Source organism: Herpailurus yagouaroundi, unplaced genomic scaffold, assembly GCF_014898765.1.
Source record: "Herpailurus yagouaroundi ecotype Mexico unplaced genomic scaffold, PumYag 217, whole genome shotgun sequence".
Taxonomy (NCBI): Eukaryota; Metazoa; Chordata; class Mammalia; order Carnivora; family Felidae; genus Herpailurus; species Herpailurus yagouaroundi.
In genome coordinates, this window is record NW_024412448.1 from 5,127,455 (window position 1) to 5,144,612 (window position 17,158).

Consider the following 17,158-nt stretch of genomic DNA (forward strand, 5'->3'; position numbering starts at 1 on the left):
GGGGGCAGCCTTGGGCTTCTGTTCCCTGAAAGTCTCCCCCAAACACCACCCCGCCTGCTCACAGGGTCTTTCCGGGGCTGCGTGGGGTCCAGTTTCCGTGTCACCCGTGAGGTTTGGTCAACAGGGGTTCTCCGGCCGCCTGTTGCAGCTCTACGCTGGCCACAGGGGCTCCTTGACGCCAGCCCCGCTAACCAGAGGTCACGCCGTTGGTTATGTTTAAAACCACTTTCTGGTTTGGGAAACCGCAGGGACTGGAGCACGCAGAGCAGAGCTCGAAGGGGCAGCTCTCTGACCCCGTGGGCAGCCCAGCCCCGTGCCCGGTGCCCCACAGACACGAAGCAGCGTCCACTGAGCAGCCGGTGGTGGCAGTGTGTATTAGGGTTTTCCACAACACTCGGAACATCGCGTGAACAATGAACAGTTAGAGCAACTGGGAGTCGGGAAGACGGGGGACTCTCGCTCTCCCCGAGCCCCTGTCGGGGCTGTGGTCCCCGGCCGGCCTCTCTCGAGGCCCCAACCGGACGCTGCATCGTCGGAGTCTCGGTGAGTGGCTGTTTCTCCTCGAGGCCGCAGCGAGCTCAGTCACTTGGACAAGAGGCGGGATAGCACAGGCACAAGCTGTCTGGAAACGAGGCCACAGTGAGAGGTCTTTCAGACTCCCACCCAGGGTGTGAACTCTGGAACTCCGCGCCCACATGGTCCCGGTGTGGCCGGGTGACACCAGCCAGGAGGACGGTGGCCATCGGGGTGCTCAGGGAGCCTCCAGGGCCTCAGCCAGCTGCTTAATCTGGCGACCATGGACCACCCGCAAAGCACCCCCTGCAGCCTGGCGGAGCTGGGTCTCTAGGGCACTCCGGAGATCGTTGACCTGCACATCCGGGAGAGGGTTAAAGCTGATGATGACCCTGTCCTTCGGGGCTGGGGCTCCCCCTGCCCCAGGAGCCACATCCCGCCGTCTCCTCCGAAGGTCAGAACCGGCCTGGACTTTCAGGTCTCGGTTGGGTTTGGCGTAGTCTGGCTTCTGGGCCCCGGGGATGGCTGGTTTGGGCCCAAGATCTGGGTCTGGCCTCTGCTCAGGTTCTTGGACGGCAGCGTCCTCCCCCCGAGCAGGCACACGGTCCCCGCCAGGGGCCTCCTTTCTGGCCTCCAGGTGACCGCCCTGCTGCCCAGCCTGACCCAGTGCGGAAACAGCCCGGTGCCCCAGCTGCCGGGTCTCGGCCTGGGCCCGGGGGGCCGCTCCTCCGGGCTTGCTGGCCAGGTCTGCAGGCCCCTGGTCTCGGATGACTGGCTGCGACTTCACACGCGGGTCCCTTATCTCCCTCGCCTCCAGCGCATCTGCCTCCTTCCGAACCCCGGCACCAGTGGCTGCCACCCCTTTTCTGGATTTCCTCCTTTCGCGGGAGCCTCCGCCAAAAACGTCCTGACCCTGCTCCGGGAACTCGCCGGCGACGAGCTTCTCTGGGCTCCTGGGCGCCTCAGCAGGGCCCGGCACGGGCACCCGCTCCCGCATGCCGGCGCCCTCTGCCTCAGGCACGACGCCTGGCCGGCCCTCCCTCGGCTCAGCGGGGGCAGCCCGGGGCTCCGCGTCGGCCGCGCCAGGAGGACCGGCCGGAGCTCTGCCCGCGGCCCCCACGGGCTCCTCCACGGAGCGCTGGCCGTGCCCCTGGGGCGGAGCGGGGGGTCGCCCCGGAGCTCCGAGCGCGGCTTCCAAAGGCTGTTGGGGGGGGTGCTCCACGGTCTCCTCGCCGGGGGCCTCCAGCTCCTTCCCCCTGGGCGCGGCCACTCCAGGCTCGGGCGGCACTTCAGCTGCAAATGAAGGAGGCCACTGGTTTGGCTACAGAAGTGAGAAGCTGCTGACGAAGGGACTGGAAAGGAGAACTGGCCAGCGGAGCCGTGTTAAGAAACACAAGCCCCCAGGGGGACTCTAGGCCCCGGAGCCACGCACCCAGCCACACGGGGACGCCGGGAGACACTGCCGGCATCCTGCGTCCAGGGACCACCCCCTTCCCGATCCGGCCCCGACTTGCCCTCCTCGCCGTCCTGCCTCTGCTGGTGGATCTCCTTGTGCTGCTCCTCGATCACCGCCAGCAGCTTCTCCTGCTGGTCCAGCAGCCGCTTCTGCTGCACCTGCTGCTCCTTGATCACCTGCAGCAGGACGGCGTGGTCCAGCATCTCCGCCCGGCCAGCTTCTGTTGGGACAACGCGCGGTGAGAGCCGGCCCCGCTGCACGGGGGCTGTGCCGGCCGGAGGGGAGTGCGAGACGTGCGGCCACACCACCGGGTCGCCTGCGGGGACACACCCCAGCACACCCTGCACCGGTGCCGGCTCATGTGGGCCTGTGGTTTAGCCACGTCCGGCGGGGTCCCAGCTGCTTTGATTGTCACTTGCTGGGAATAAAGGCTGAGAAAAGCCCCAGAGAAGGTTCTGGGCCACGATGGCAGTGATGGTGGCCTTCTGGGCTGGGTGATTTAAACTGCAGACTGTTCTACAGAAACAATACCAATTCTCTAAGAAAGCGTCTGCCAAGTTGAGACGCAGGGGAGCTCCTGGGGGGCTCAGTCAGTTAAGCGTCCGACGTCAGCTCGGGTCATGATCTCACGGTTTGTGGGTTCAAACCCTACACCGGGCTCTGTGCTGACAGCTCAGGGCCTGGAGCCCGCTTCAGACTCTGTGTCTCCCTCTCTCCCTGCCCCTCCCCCGCTTGTGCGCCGTGTCTGTCTCTCAAAAATAAAGATTAAAAAAAAAAAAAAAAAAAAAGGCAAACAATTGCTTTCCTTTCCAGCAGGGACCAGACCTGCGACCTGATGGACCAGAGGCCGGCTGCTGGCACACAGGGGTCCCGACGCTGCCCCTGCCTGCCGCTCTGGAGACGGGCTGCAGGCCGGCCCTAGAGGAGTGCCAGGCTGGAATGGGAGGAGGCCAGAGCAGCAGGTGCATGTAAGAAGGCCCGCCGTGCTCTCTTTGTACCACCAACGCAGAACAAGGGCCCAGGAAGAGGCCTGGAGTCCGAGCGCCCGGCAGCCACCAGTGGGCACACGGGAGCTTGTGTCCGCTACAAATGCTTTGGCGCTGGGTCAGCTTTTCGCAGCGAGCAGCCACAGCTTATGCGACTTCTACAACACGCGTGTCTCTACAGAGGAGGCCGTGGAAGATGATGTGAGCGGTTAGGGCCAGTCGGGGGGAAAGTTCGGAACGAAGAAAAACGTTCCGTGAGTGGTCATGCAAACATCCCGACCAGGCCCCACAGCCGGGCACACGCAGAAGTGCTGGCCCGTCCTCCCCAATGGTGACCTGTGACGTGCTACAATAGCACGGGGTTGGCCTCCTCCCAGGGGCCACAGTGGCCTTCCCCCAGAGGCCAGTGAGGAGTATGCTGAGCCAGACCCTCAGGGAGGACAGGAGGACCAGGTGACACAGAAGGCAGGGCCAGGCAGAGGACAGGGCCCCTCAGCAGCCCCTGCTCCCCAGGCGCCCATCCAGACACCCTAAGGTCATGAAGACGCCTGCCCGAGCCACATTCCATAGACCGACGCGGGGCTCCACACGCCCCGTTTGCGTGAAGGAAGCACTCCGTGCCATCTCCACAGGGCTCTAGACCAGCCACCTGAGCCGTGGGCCTCGCTGTCACCCTGGGTACCTGTGGCTCATGGCCACATCATGGTCAACGGTACAAGGACAGCCCCACATGCTGCCCAAACCGCCCGTCCGCAGTGCTGGAGGAGGCAGGCCCCATCCTCCGCGGCCCCCTGGGGGACCGGACGGATGCTGGAAGAGGAGTGAGGTGACACCATGTCATGTCCAGCCAGAAGCAACACACGGGGCAGATGTGAACCGGAGTGGTGGCAGGCCGTGCCCACAGGCAGAGCCCGGCCCCCGGGACCACAGGGACTGGCCTCATAGATGCAACGTAACAGCCATGCAGACAGAGTCACACGGGGCCATGCACACGGCAGGAGTTACACGTGCGCCCCGTCCTCAGGGGACGCCGGAAGCAAATGGCACTTACAGACAGCACCCACTGCCCTCCAGGGCCGGGCCGTTTGTGAAAAGCCGTGAGTTGGGGCACCAGGGGGACCCCAGCTAAGGGGCTGGGGCCAAGCCCGGGGGACAGGCTATGTGTGTGGCTCCCGGGGTCTGGCTGTTACGGACAGCCTGCCCGTGGCATCTCTGTTCCTGCAGCTTTACACCCTCCGCAAGCAGGCTTGCTACTGGGACGCGCTCCTCTGGATTCATACCTGCTACTATCTTTTTGATTTCAGCTGTTCATCCCATTGAGAGGCGTACGGAAGAAAGGCAGAATAGGAAACTGTGAAAATTCTCTTTTCAGAAAGAAAAAAAAATCAAAAGAATCAAACAGGTTTAGGCAATAGATTATAAGGACCGGAATCAATAAACACAGGGAGACTAAAACCAAAGACAAAGCAACACGTGTGAAATTCCTAAAGCACCCCCCGAACTCCAGTGCCTCTTGGTTCGGGTGTCTGGCTGTTCAGAGGTTCAGCAGACATTCCCAGGCTCAGTGCTTGGAGCTGGCTGACCCCACGAGACCCGCTGGGAAGCAGCTGGGGGGGGGACGGGGGGGGGGGGGAGGCGAGGCATGTGTACCAGGAGCTGCCCCCAGTGCTGCTCCAGCGAGATCCCCGCGCAGACCCCGGGAGCACAGGGAGAAACGTCCTCGCAGGGCTCACGGGGGCCACGCCTCAGACAAAGTCGGTGAGGCCAGGGCTGGGTTCTCACCGGGCGAACACATGCACAGAGGGCCCCTGGTCACCAGGAGATTACGAGCCGGGAAGGCTGCCCCCACCCACGCTACAGAGGCAGTGTCCGACGGGGAGGGGCCGCTAGGAGGGGGTCACCCCCAAAGAGGCTCGAAGGTCGAAAGGGAGGTGAACCGCTGGAGGAAAGCACGACAGACTCTTGTTTTGGGACAGGTGCCAGTCTTCGCTGCGGGTGGCACAGATCTCCCCCCGAGCTAAGGGCAACAATAGCCCCCTGCCCAACTGGGTCGTGGGGAAGACACATCCTGAACATGAGCAGTGTCTGGGTGCTCAAACTCGCCTACGCCTGGCGGTGCTCGTCACTACACGCGCGTAGCTGCTTTCAAGGAGCTACAAATGGGAACGGAGAACCGTGTGACAGGGCGACAGATGTTCTCTTAAGGGGAGAAAGAGACGTAAAAACTGTGCCTAGGGAGGGGCCCGAGAGAAAGCTGCTGGTGGGGAGGGGGTGGTTCGAGTCTCTCCTCGGGGGGACACCAGGAAGTACCGAGGTGGGGGATGGGCTGGGGATGCCTCGAAAGGACCCCCCAGGAGGACAGGCACCTGCGGCGGCGGCTCCTTCTCCGTCATCGCCGTGGGTCTGGGAGGGAGGGGCAGAACGTCGCGGGGCCCTAGGGAGGATGCGGCAAGAAAGCTAAGGCCTTACCCTCCAGTTTGCTGCCAGCCTGGCCTCCGCCCTGGCCCGCGCCCCGGCCCTCCGCGTTCCTCTGTTCTCGCAGCTCTGCCTGCGGCCCAGGCTCGGGGGCCAGCTTCACCGGGAGGGGAACCTTCCCACCTGCACACACGAAGATTCTGGAGGTTTGCAAAGAGTTCAGAGGGAAGCGGCAGGCGGGTGGGGAGGGGGTGGGGGCAGAGGGCGGCAGAGGAGGGACAAGGAGGGGAGCTGCTTCCGAAAACCCCCCTCCACGCGGCCCCTCTGTCAGCAGGCTCATACCCAACCTGACGATCACCGGGGAAGTCGTAAAAACATATTTAACAGGCTCACAGGCTCGTGGCAGCGAGCCAGCGTTAACCACCTTCACCAATTAACATGCGAGAACCGTCCCAACCAGCACTCAGACGGCACTTAACAACGTGGTACCTGTCAAGCACTCCCCGCCCGTCCCCCGTGTGTGCCCACACACACAGGCACAGCGCGGCACCTGACATTTAGCGGTCCGGCAGACAACTGTGTGACAGATACCACGGTAGCTGTCAAGCCACCAGACTCCCAGGTTCCCCAACAGCTGCTGAAGGGGCCGCTACGCTCACTTACTGACATGCCGGTCTCGGGAGCCGAGCAAGAGAGTAGGGACTTACAGTGACGACAATCAGCCCCCACGGCCCCGCCCCCGCCCCCCGCCCCAGCCCCCCCCCCCCCCCCCCCCAGCGGGGCCCCCCGCACGGGAGCCTCTCGAGGGAGAGGAGTCTGCCAAGACAAGCCCACTGACACCCACCGGGCTGACTCTTCTCCACCAGCTCGCCCGCCGCCCCTGCAGCCCGGCCTGGCAGCGGGATCCCGCCTGCTCGCTCCCCTGCGCCCGCCGCCGGGGCGTCCTGCCCCTCAGGGAGCACGGTCTGGGGCCCCGGACGCAGACCCCTGTCTCCTGGCCCCTGGTCCTCCTTCACAGGCTCGACGGCTGGCTGGCCATTTTCTTCTGGAACCTTCTGGGGCTCTCTGGGGAGACCACCTGCTGCCTCCAAGCCCTGGTCCTGTCTGGGTCTCTCTCTTTCTGAATCTGGCAGAGGTGGTGCCATCTGAGCCTTGCCGCCCACAGCCTTTTCATCCAGGTGCTTGGACGGACGCTCCTTCTCCTCTGCTTCTTCTTGGTCCTCCCCCTCGTCCACCACCACCTTGTCGTGAGGGACGGGGGGCTCGTGGCGGTGGGCCTCGCCCATCGGGAGCACAGCGCCTGGAAGGAAACGGGTGTGTCGAGGAGCAGGCGGGGGAGGGTGGTCTCCATCCTGGGGGTGGGGGTGGGGGTGGGGAGTGAGTTCTAGTGCCCGACGGTGGCACACGGGCTGGCAAGCGCCACCTTTTACGGATCGGACTTTTGTCCAAGCGCTGATATTCCTCCTGGAAAACTACAAAAGGGGCCCGGCTGCTGTGGCCAGGGGAGGAACAGCCACCTGGATCAAAGAAGGAAGGAGGCCGAAAGGACCAGAAGGGAGGCAGGCCCCTCCCCCGCCCTGCCGGCGCGCACCCCACCTTGGCCGGGGCGGTCCAGCTGCACCTCCTCCTGTTTGTTCTTGGCATCCTCCCTCTGGGGCACGTTCACAGGGCCCTTAATCTGGGCCTGCTCCGTCTCCTCTTTGTTATTCGGCAGCTTCGGCTTGTCTCGGCCGTCCTCGGCCACGTCCACCAGCGGGTTCTGGCCTGTAAGCACGGCGCAGCTAATTGAGCAGGGTTTCCACATGGCCACACCGCCAATCGGCACGGGAACCGGGCGGTTTTCCCTAGATTGTAAGTAATCACATTTCCTGGCCGAATGGCAGAGCCTCAGCAGTTATCTTTCTCCTGCTCCTTCGTTAGCAGCTAAGTAGCACAGAAAGCCGTCATCTTTCACGTGTATTCGTAACAAAAATAGGTCAAGATGCAATTTACACCTAACTGGGTGCAGAAGAGCAACACTCCACGTAACGCTGGCCGTCACCACCAGATGGCAGCACGAGCCCGCGCTTCACCGGCATCGGCCCAGGGTCCCCCTTTCTCCGGAACCACCACCCTGCCCTAACTCAAGCCCTTGCTGCAGGCCAGCACGGAAACGGGAGACACTTAGGGAGGCCGATGTGCCATCTGTCCACGTCGTACTGCAGACGGTGAAAATTAGCGTCCAAGGAAGACGAGGGCAAGCAGCAGAGCCTGGGAAGCGGCACCCTGGCCCGGCCTGAGTGCCGCGGCCTGTCCCCACACAGCCGTCCTGAGCCACAGACCACCTGCACAGCAACCGTGGGGCCCACACGCCGGGGCCAAAACGGAGCCTCTTAGGAAATGGTCTCCACTGAAAACGTTAGGCAAATGTGGCAGAAACTAAACACCCTGGGAAAAGAAACGTCAAAAAAACCCAAAAAACCCGCCATGTCACCCTCTGCTTCCCAACTCGTCCTCTGCGGGCAGCAGTGCTGCTGGCCTGAGCAGTGTTGCGGGGAGGCGAGGCGGGGAGGCTGGGGTCACAGCAATCCTGTTCAGACGGGGCCTGGCCCCTCCCCAAGGAAATTACCCAGGCCGACCCAACGTGCCAGCCAGCGGAGGCACGCTCACACGACAACTTGGGATAACGCCCTCACCAAACTGGGGCCCTGCCAGGTGGCGGGGGCGAGCCGGCAGGAAGCAGACTCCGAACTCTACAGCTTAACCAAGTGGCTGATAACAGTAAGCTTGTGAAGTCGCCTGGGCAGGTGAAAACGTTCTGGTCGCCGGCACACAATTAACCCCTTCCCGGGGCCCCATGCTCCAACAGGAACCGCCAATAAATCAAGGTGTCTGACCAGTGGATTACAGAGCTAAGAAAAAAGGCCAGGAGAGGAAGGAAAAACACAGGAAAGCAGAGAAGACCGCCATGCTAGCACGGGACCGAGAGACCTGTGCGCGGTCCTGTCTCAGCAGGGAACGAGGTGAGTCCGCCACGAGAGCAGGGAGGGCCTGCGTGGTCTGGGCCGAGGGGAGCCCTGTGTGGGCACCCCCCGCCCAGCTGCTGGCCTGACCCCCAGCATCACTGTCCACAGCAACAACCAGTCCTTCCTCACCTAGAACGGGGCTCTTCGTAGGGCACAGCTTGCCAGCCACGCCTCCTGGCGTGGCAAACAAACCCTCGGAATCAGTGACTGAAAAGCAGCCCGTGCTCACCAGTCTGCCGGGGCCGCACACACAGGAAATGGCCCAGTGAGCAGAGAGGCACCCTGGCTTCTCCAGCGACCCCGTCACTCAGCCTCAGGGTCGTGGCTCCCGGTTACCAGCGACCGCTGACGACCCAGGAAAATGCCGTGTCTGTGCCTCATGCTGCCCGGGGCGGGGCGGGCTGGTTCTCAGGGGCCTTGTGCCACACTTAGAACTGCGCCGCCTGGTGGTAGGGACCCGCGCACCCTCCTGACTGTGCTGCGGGCTGGGAGCGCCCCAAGACAGGCCGACAGACGGTTACTCGTCAGACTTCCCTTTCCAGCGTCCAGCATAGGCATCGAGTCCGTGATTCTGTCTCAGTGAGCTGGACGCCAGGAGCTCCCGGAACTGTGCCCTGGGCTCTGTGTTTGGAATCGGGGACGCAGTCTGGGGGGGGGCCCAGCCCCCAGAGCAGCCCTGCCCCCTGCCCCCAGGAAGTCTGCACTTGAGGACCAGGGACTGGGGGTGCCTCCTTGTTGGCTCTCCCCTCCAGAACCCCGTTCTGAGTTGGGATACATGCCGCTGATCACCGGCATCACAGGCCTCTCTCCGGGCACTCAGTGGTCAGGATGGAAGGCAATCACCTCAGACCATCAAGCACCAAAGTAACGGGACCTTTCCAGTCACGCCCGAGTCCACAGACACGGGGTCCCTGTCAACTGGAGGGGAACCCCGATTCAGGACACGCACAGGGCCCCAGGACCACGTACTCATAAAGCAAGAGCAGCTGCCTGACGGTGCTTGAGGAAGCCGGGCCCCGCTTTTAGGGAACTTTCTGGTGACCGGTTTCCAGCGCGCCTTGGAAACACCTGCCTGGACGTTGCTGTGAGCGGCTTAGCAAGCACTTCTGTCTGAACCGCACTGTCCTGGACTTGACCGCGTCGCGATGACAGCCTTCTCCCGCCTTCCCGAGGGTGCGAGAACCACCACGGGCCCGGTTCTCCTGGGAGAGCAGCTGGAGGGGGGACTCCGAGGGCAGGTCCAGGTCGCTCAGGGCCGCACACCGGGGGCAGTGCCCTCCCTGCCCCACGGGTCCCCCCTGAACCCGGCACAGCGGGGCTGGCGGAGCTATCTCACTGCCGTGTCCCGCCACGGGCAGAAACCATGGGGGCGGCACAGCGGCCGGGACCCGGGAGAGCCGAGGTGGGGCCCCGCTGCCCTGGCTGAGAGAAGGCGGACGCGTGTGGAGCCACGTCCCCCTCACACGCGCTGGCATCTGTCACAGAGTGCACGCGCTTTCGCGCCTGTGTGCAGGGGCGAGTCCTCGGGCGAGAGGGCGTGGGGCGAGGGGGCCCAGTGGCGAGCTGCCACTCGGGCCGGCCGTCACCCTCTGCTGCCTGAGTCCACAGGCACGGCCACCGTGTGGCCCGCGCTCCGGCCCAACACCCGCAGGGCCCGTCCTGGCCCTTCTTGTTCCTCCCCCACAGAGCAGAAGCCAGCCGTGCCCCCGCAGGGCGCTGGCGGGGACAGTGTGGGCCAACGGGGCTCTGACACATACACAGTGGGGACGCGGGGCGGGGAGGGAACGCCGGGAGGGGAAAGAGGAGAGGGGACGTGGCGCATTCAAAGGAGGGAGCCAAACAAGTTACAGAACCCGACCTGCCCAGCCAGACCCTCTAGGGTGCCATCAGATAGAGGAGATAAATGGCCTAATTAGCCTTTTTAACAGATAATTGCCTCACGGGGATCAGCAACCTCGTTCCTCCACACTCGCTGTTTGCCACACCTGCACGTCCGGGGCTCTGCTCCCCAGGGGTGCCCGGCCATGGGTGCCGGTTACGTGTGTCCCCAGCAGGGCAGGACCGCCATCATCTGTCCCGGGGCCCGCTTGGGGCTCTAAGGAAAGCCAGCACCATTCTGGCCTCTCCAACATCAAAGAAACCAATAAAACCCCACTCCGGCTGACGGGCAGAAGTCCGACAGGGTGTGCACACGGACGGGGCAGGCCCCGAGGTCCCAGCTCTGCTTCAACGAGGCAACCCATCAATTACGGGGGAGGCCGAGGCGAGAAAAACGGAGAACGCGCTAAAAACAAACGGCATGTGGTTCCAAGGGGGGCCATGTGTTTCGTTACAGCCTCGTGGAAGAAATGGAAACCAGATGTGCCCTCGGCGGGCTCCAGGTGAGCCAAGGGCCCACAGCCCGCCTCCATGACAGGATGCAGCTGCTGACACAGGCCGTGGACTACGGCGGCCACGGGGACGGGCAGCCGGGTGCCGACGGATGCTGGAAAACCCACAGCCGGCTGAGATGGGGACACCGGTGCCCGAGTCCAGTTCTGCCAGGATCATCCCCAAAGCACACAAGATGCCTGGTGGTGAGAGACCCGGCAGGCTGTCAACGTGGCAGGTGCAGGCCACCCACTTCCCTCTTCAAGTGGGCTTTCTCCATCCAAACTGCCCAACCCGTGCAACTCAGGGTGGGACGCTCAGGCAGCTTCCGACCACCCTGATTTGTTTCCCTGGCGAACGCTGCCATTCTCGGGGTCCTCTCCGTAGAGATCCCAGAAGGGGAATCTTTCCGCCGGCCCCCGCCACCCCGAGAAGGCAGAAGAGAGCAGAGCCGGCTCCTCTGAGCCGCAGGACAGACTGTTCACTCCCGTAGGGGAGTCTGTGGGGTGCACTGACGCAGCCAGGGGCTCTCAAGGCCGGAGACAGACGCGGCAACACATCCAAGGGCCGCGTGCCTCCAACCGCTGGCAATTCTCTCGCCAGCCCTTTGGGACCTTCTCTCTTATCAGTCACGGTAGGTGGGGAGACCGGGGCTCCCACCTAGGGCAGGCACTCCTTAGCTATCGGCGTCAACAGACACCTGAAACCCACGAGCAAACGGCCTCCCCTAGGAGGCCTCCTCCCGAGGGGTAAGCCTGGCAGGCAGCCTGGCGAATCTCAATCCAAGTGGGGGTCTCTTTGCAGGGGAGGGGAGTCAGACACGCACAGGCGCACTGCTAGCTCGGACGCATACAACTGTCGTCAGAGCAGGAGCCCCCGGAGTGAACGCTGCCACAGAAGCACAGCCCGCCGGCGCCCAAGCCTGACGCCGTGCAGGGCCACCACTGGGGGTGAGGGCCCAGCACGGAGAAGGTCCTCCCCGCACGCCTCCCAGCTTTGCCTGGAAGGACCACAGGCTCAAAGAAACCTCTTCTCTTCCGACTCCGGACACAATGGACCCCCTTCTGTACCCTGGAAAATCACGCTCAGAAACTACCCTGCACCCCATGGGCACAGCCACAGGTGGGGTGACAGAGCCACAGCCCAGCGGGCCTTCCGAGGCCGGCCCACGGATGTAGCAGGCCGCGTGGGTCATCACCCATCGACGTCGGGGCGGAGGCGGGGGTGCCGAGAGCAATGCGGAACATCAAACAAAGCCAAGGGCGTTGCTGACTTTGTCCAGGCAAAACCTGGCTCGAACCCTACAAACTCACAACAGAGCAAGCAAATGTGGTAACACCCACTCATCCGCTTACCTGTGGGCGCACCGAATGGTGGGCAAGGAGATCTCAACCCTGCTGTCTGCTGCCCACCATCTGCCATCTGTCCCCTGGCAAGCAGGTGGCCGTACCCTGCCCTGGAGGCCCCCTGCCCCACTTATCACCCCAACAGGACAGGGGCAGGTGAGACAACCTGGAAAGCGCCTTCTGCACACCACGACCCTGAGGTGATGCCGCCAGGGTGCCCCGAGGAGGCTGCGGGGCCGTGTGCGCCCCTGGGAGCCGCGCACCTGGGAGCTGCCTACCTGGGAGCCGGGCTGCCTCTGCCTTTATGATGCCCTCGGCCTCTTCCAGCCGGCCGGCCGGGGCTTCCTCGGCCAAGTCCACAGGGGCCTCCTCGCTCACGGACAGGGTAGTGTGTGTGCTGACCACCAGGATGCCCAGGCCAACCCAGAGCACCACCTGGACGAGACAAAGACCCAAGAGCAAAAGGGGTCAGGCAGTTCCTGCGGCCCTGCCCTGCGCAGGGGAGGAGGGGGCGAGTGGGCACAGCACACAGCAAGAGGGGCTGGGGAGCACAGGGCACACGGGCCATGGTCCCGCCAGCCTGCCGGCCACTCACGCCGGCTGCTGGGAGACGGTGGCTCCTAACTGGTGAACGTGACCGAATCGTCAGCGAAACCGGCTTGAGCCATGTTGGCGGTGGGGGGAGGGCGGGCTGGGGGCCGCGTGAGGGCAGCTTGAGGGCGGCCTGCAGACAGCTGACCCCCAAGCCGGACCCGTGCACCTGTGGCTGCAGGGGTCAGGCCCCGTCACCGACTCGAAGGGGGCCCCTGCGCCTCCCACCCTTCACCCAATGACCCTGCAGAGGGCCCAGGCCCCTGGGGGCCTGGCTCCGCACAGCCCGGGTGCGATCGTCCGCCTCCAGCGTCACCCACTGAGCTGGACGAGCCCAGGGCCGCTGGCACAGACGGAGAGAAAGCCATGGAGGCGGCGGCTCCGCGACCTCTTTAGAGGAGGGTGCCATCGGGGCCGCCCAGGGAGCGGTGCTGGAGGCGCTGCTGACCGCCGGGGGGGCCTCATCCCCGACCCCGTCCCTCCCGTGAAGGAGCCGCGGCTCGTCACAGACACTGCCCTCAGTAATTCAGTACGACAAACCCCACATTATATAAGGCCGTCTCCTCCTGCAGCTATTTTAAGACGCGCACACGTCGGACCAACGCTGCGTTATTTGTGCCGCCACAGCAGTGGATGCTGCTATTTCTGCCCTGCCTAAGCCCGGCCCACCAGGCTCTCCCCGGGGAGCAGGAACTCTGGTCCTGCAGAGTCCGCAGGGGAGGAGCCCGCGGGGCGACCTGCCCCAGGAGCCAGGGAGAGCCTGCCACTCACCTGCACGCACTCTGAGCCTCAGAACTCAATACCTTTTTCTGAAGGGCACGTCCGTCGACTCTAAAACGTATCCGTTCAGAATAACCAGTGAGCCTTTCTGGGTCCAACACAGCTGGAGAAGGGGCGGTCCCAGGAGGAAAGGCCCCCACTCACAAGGGTGGGCGAGAGCGACGGGAGAGCCTCCAGGACAGGTCCACCTCTGCCCCGCCGCTCCAAACACCCTGCTGGTTCGGCGCTCACACAGGCCAAGTGCAGGCCATGCTTCCGAGGTCAGCTGTGGCTCAGGGGGGGCCTATGGATTCCCAGAGCCCCCCAGAAGCGACCCCCCACCCACCTGCCACAGTCAGGTGCAGTGGGGCTACCCGAGGTACGTGCAAGATCTGGGAGGCAGGAGAAGCCATCTGCAGACTGGGGTCAAGAGGGCCTGACCGTGACCTCCCCCACCCCTGCCGCCGCCAAGTATGCTCACACCCTGCTTGAGCATGCTCAGCTTTAGCACACGACATCTTTCCGGGAAGGTAAGATTCGTGGAGCAAAGATGGTGTCCAGAGATGACCAAAGTCATTTCCCCCGTGACTCTGAAGGACTTACTGTAACACTCTGCTTTCTAGGCTTAAAAGAAAAATACCCCACACAAGATAAAAAACATGGGCGCCTGGGTGGCTCAGTCGATTAAGTTTCCCACTTCGACTCAGGTCATGATCTCACAGTTCGGCTCGTGAGTTCAGGCCTCCCGTCGGGCTCTGTGCCGACAGCTCGGGGCCCGGAGCCTGCTTCGGATTCTAGGTCTCCGTCTCTCTCTTCCCTTCCCCCATTCGCACTCTCTCTCTCTCAAAAATAAATAAGCAGTAAAAAAATTTTTGGGGGGGGGGCGCCTGGGTGGCTCAGTAAGTTGAGCACCCAGCTCTCGGTTTCGGCTCAGGTCACGATCTCATGGTTTCGTGAGTTTGAGCCCCACGTCGGGCTCTGCGCTGATGGTGCAGAGCCTGCTTGGGATTCTCTCTCTCCCTCTCTCTCCCTCCCTCCCCTGCTCACTCTGTCTCTCTCAAAATGAATAAATAGAAAAACTTAAAAAAATTAAAAAAAAATTTTTTATTGAAAAAGATAAAAACTAAAAACAAAAACAAAAATAAAAATAAAAATAAAAATAAAAATAAAAAACGTCAACTCCACCAGTACCGGGAGACAGCCGAGCTTCCCAAAGAAGACTGACAGGTCACAACCTAAGGTTGCTTTATAAAGGAGGGCCTGCGTGGGACCAAGAGGTTCCAGAGAACAAGCTCAGCTCCACTGGGTCCCAAGCAGACGCCTGCCCCGGCCACCGGCCTGGACGTCCCAAGTCCCCTCCTCGTAGGACATGGCCCAAAGCTCCACCCACGCTCCCCACCCAGTGGCAGTCCCTGCGCCTCCTTCACCGAGACCCCACCCGTCTCCTGACACGCCTGGTTTTCATGCCAGCCCCGGGCCCTGCGGGGCACTCGCCAGCCGACTGCTGTCCCCAGCGTGAGCAGCCCGCGGGACCGACCAGAGGCTCTGTGAGGAGCCACACGTCTCAGCTCTCTACCCTCACCTTTCCTCTGGAGAAACACCACAGGCCCACAGAAGCCCCGGGGCAGGGAAGTCAGAGCCGCTCCCGCTTCGGGGAAGCCGCGAGATTAATGGCACACGGGTGCCAGTGAGGACACTGGGGGACCACACCGGACGCCAGGCAAGTTTTGGTCCACAGGGTGATGGCTCACAAGGTGACCAGACCGCCATCTGCGAGCAGGAACGTTGGAGGCAAGAGTCGGCCGGAGCCAAGGAAGGAGCAGGAACACGGCCACACGACGGTGCCGGGCGCCCCAGGTGGGCCGGGCACTGGGAAAGGGCACAGGTGCCGCCCAAGTCCCCCCAGGCAGCCATGACAAGTACGTGCTGACCACAGGCCCATGAGCACAGCCTGGAGCTCTACGAGGCCCAGGGCTCCCGGGGCCTTTGGAGGCTGGATACGCAATGTGCAAACAGGAATGATGGTGGGTGCTCTCAAGTCCCAGATAAGGGGCCCTGCTCCTGGAGGAAGGAGCCGAGCTCTGTGCCATCCGGGCCAGGAGCGGAGAGACAGGGAGCAGCAGTGTAGGGGTGCACGGCCTAAGATGGGAGTAGGGAGTTCCAGTCCCTGGAGCTCAGCCTCAGCCTCAGCCCGGAAGCCCCAAGCCCAACCCCTTCCGGGTCTAGCCCTGTGTGCGTCCAACAGGATAAGGCTCACGAGTGTGCCCAGTGGGCCAGCCTTCTGACTTCACAGTCCCCCTGCCGGACCACCAGGAGGAGACAGACACAATACATTCTGAGGGCTTGGGGCGCCTGGGGAGCTCAGTTGGTTAAGCGTCTGACTTCAGCTCAGGTCTGATCTCACTGTTCGTGAGTTCGAGCCCCGCATCCGGCTCTGTGCTGACAGCTCAGACACTGGAGCCTGCTTTGGATTCTGTGCCTCCCTCTCTCTCTGCCCCTCCCCAACTCGCACTCTGTCTCTCCCTTTCAAAAATAAACATTAAAGAAAAATTAAAAAAAAAAAAAAAAAAAAAAAGACATTCTGAGGGCTTGGCCCAGGCTTGGCAACACCAGGGGCTTGGCCTGGGGGCCACACGTGACATGATGTCCCGGGGCACCCCTCAAGCCGTGACCTGTAACCTCCAGATCTGCTGAGGTCTCGGACTCAGAGAGAAAGGCACCCAGGGGCACGGAAAAGGTTCCCTTGCACTTCGCACACGGAAGCCTATGTGAACAACACACAGGCTCAAATTCTGCACCTCAACGATGAACACACACCTGGAGATGGGCTCGGGCCAGCCTGCGGCCACACGCCCTGGTTCTGGTCTCCGGGTCAGCACGGCCAGTGTCTGACGGGCACTCCGGCCCCAGCCCACAGATCCCAGCCGGAGGGTCTCCGGCGTCGGGCTCCGGTCGAGGTCAGCAGGCAACGTGGGGTGACTCACTGGAATCCCAAGACTCGGTGTGCATTCACTCACTCGCGCCCTTCCAGGAGCACAGAGCCAACCTTCCGGCCCTGCCTGGGTCAGCTGCTGCCCGCTGGGCGCCCGGAGAACGGCTGCACCGGTGAGCTGCACAGGCCGTGCCCTGGGCGCCCGCAGAACCTCTGCTCTCTTCCAGGGGCCCCTCCCATGGCTCCTGAGCCCCCTGCTGGCTTCCAGGACGCAGCGCGCCAATTCCAGAACCCTCCACCTAGGTCAGGACCGGACAGACACTCTAATGTAGTCTCTGATTCTCAAGATAAAGAATGAATGCACTATGGCAGATAATGTTCCTTTTCGGTTCACTAAGGGCTCATGGTGTTTGCACAGTCCTTGCTCCTTCTTCCAGAATGTTTCTCAGGACACTCCTTCTTTTGGGACTTTCTGCAGCCCCGCCCCGACACACCCATCACCCACGCACCCCCAGTCCAGCTCCTGTCCAGGCCGGTGTCCAGGGACAAGCACTGTTGTGTCAAAGAGCACTCAGGTGGGCTGGGGAGAGTGGACCCTGGGCCTGATGCCCAGTCTGTGCCTTTGACAGGAGCAGCACCTGGAGCTCCTGGGACAGAAAGGAGGCAGGAGCCAAGCAGGTGCCCCCAGGGCCCCAGGTCTATGCGCACCGACCTCCAGCCACATTTCCAAGTGTGTCCCTTGGGAGATGTTCTCTTCAACATGTGAAAGCTACACGTTCGGGGGG

At 62.9% G+C, this 17,158-nt stretch overlaps 1 protein-coding gene across 4 annotated transcripts in view; it reads right to left on the reverse strand.

Annotated features, from left to right (window-relative positions):
* Nucleotides 1-344: 344 nt before the first annotated feature.
* Nucleotides 345-17,158, reverse strand: part of SLC38A10 (solute carrier family 38 member 10) — a 45,604-nt gene continuing 28,790 nt past the window's right edge. For 2 of the 4 annotated variants that reach the window (XM_040456646.1, XM_040456645.1), the window contains exons 11-17: nt 12,370-12,526; nt 6,967-7,134; nt 6,215-6,670; nt 5,425-5,553; nt 4,236-4,259; nt 2,028-2,189; nt 345-1,806 (exon numbers count right to left, since the gene is read on the reverse strand). In XM_040456646.1, coding sequence (XP_040312580.1) covers nt 752-1,806; nt 2,028-2,189; nt 4,236-4,259; nt 5,425-5,553; nt 6,215-6,670; nt 6,967-7,134; nt 12,370-12,526 — 2,151 coding nt within the window. In that variant the 3' untranslated portion in view covers nt 345-751. The remainder of the gene's footprint in view (nt 1,807-2,027; nt 2,190-4,235; nt 4,260-5,424; nt 5,554-6,214; nt 6,671-6,966; nt 7,135-12,369; nt 12,527-17,158) is intronic. The other 2 variants (XM_040456648.1, XM_040456647.1) reach the window with 2 other exon arrangements.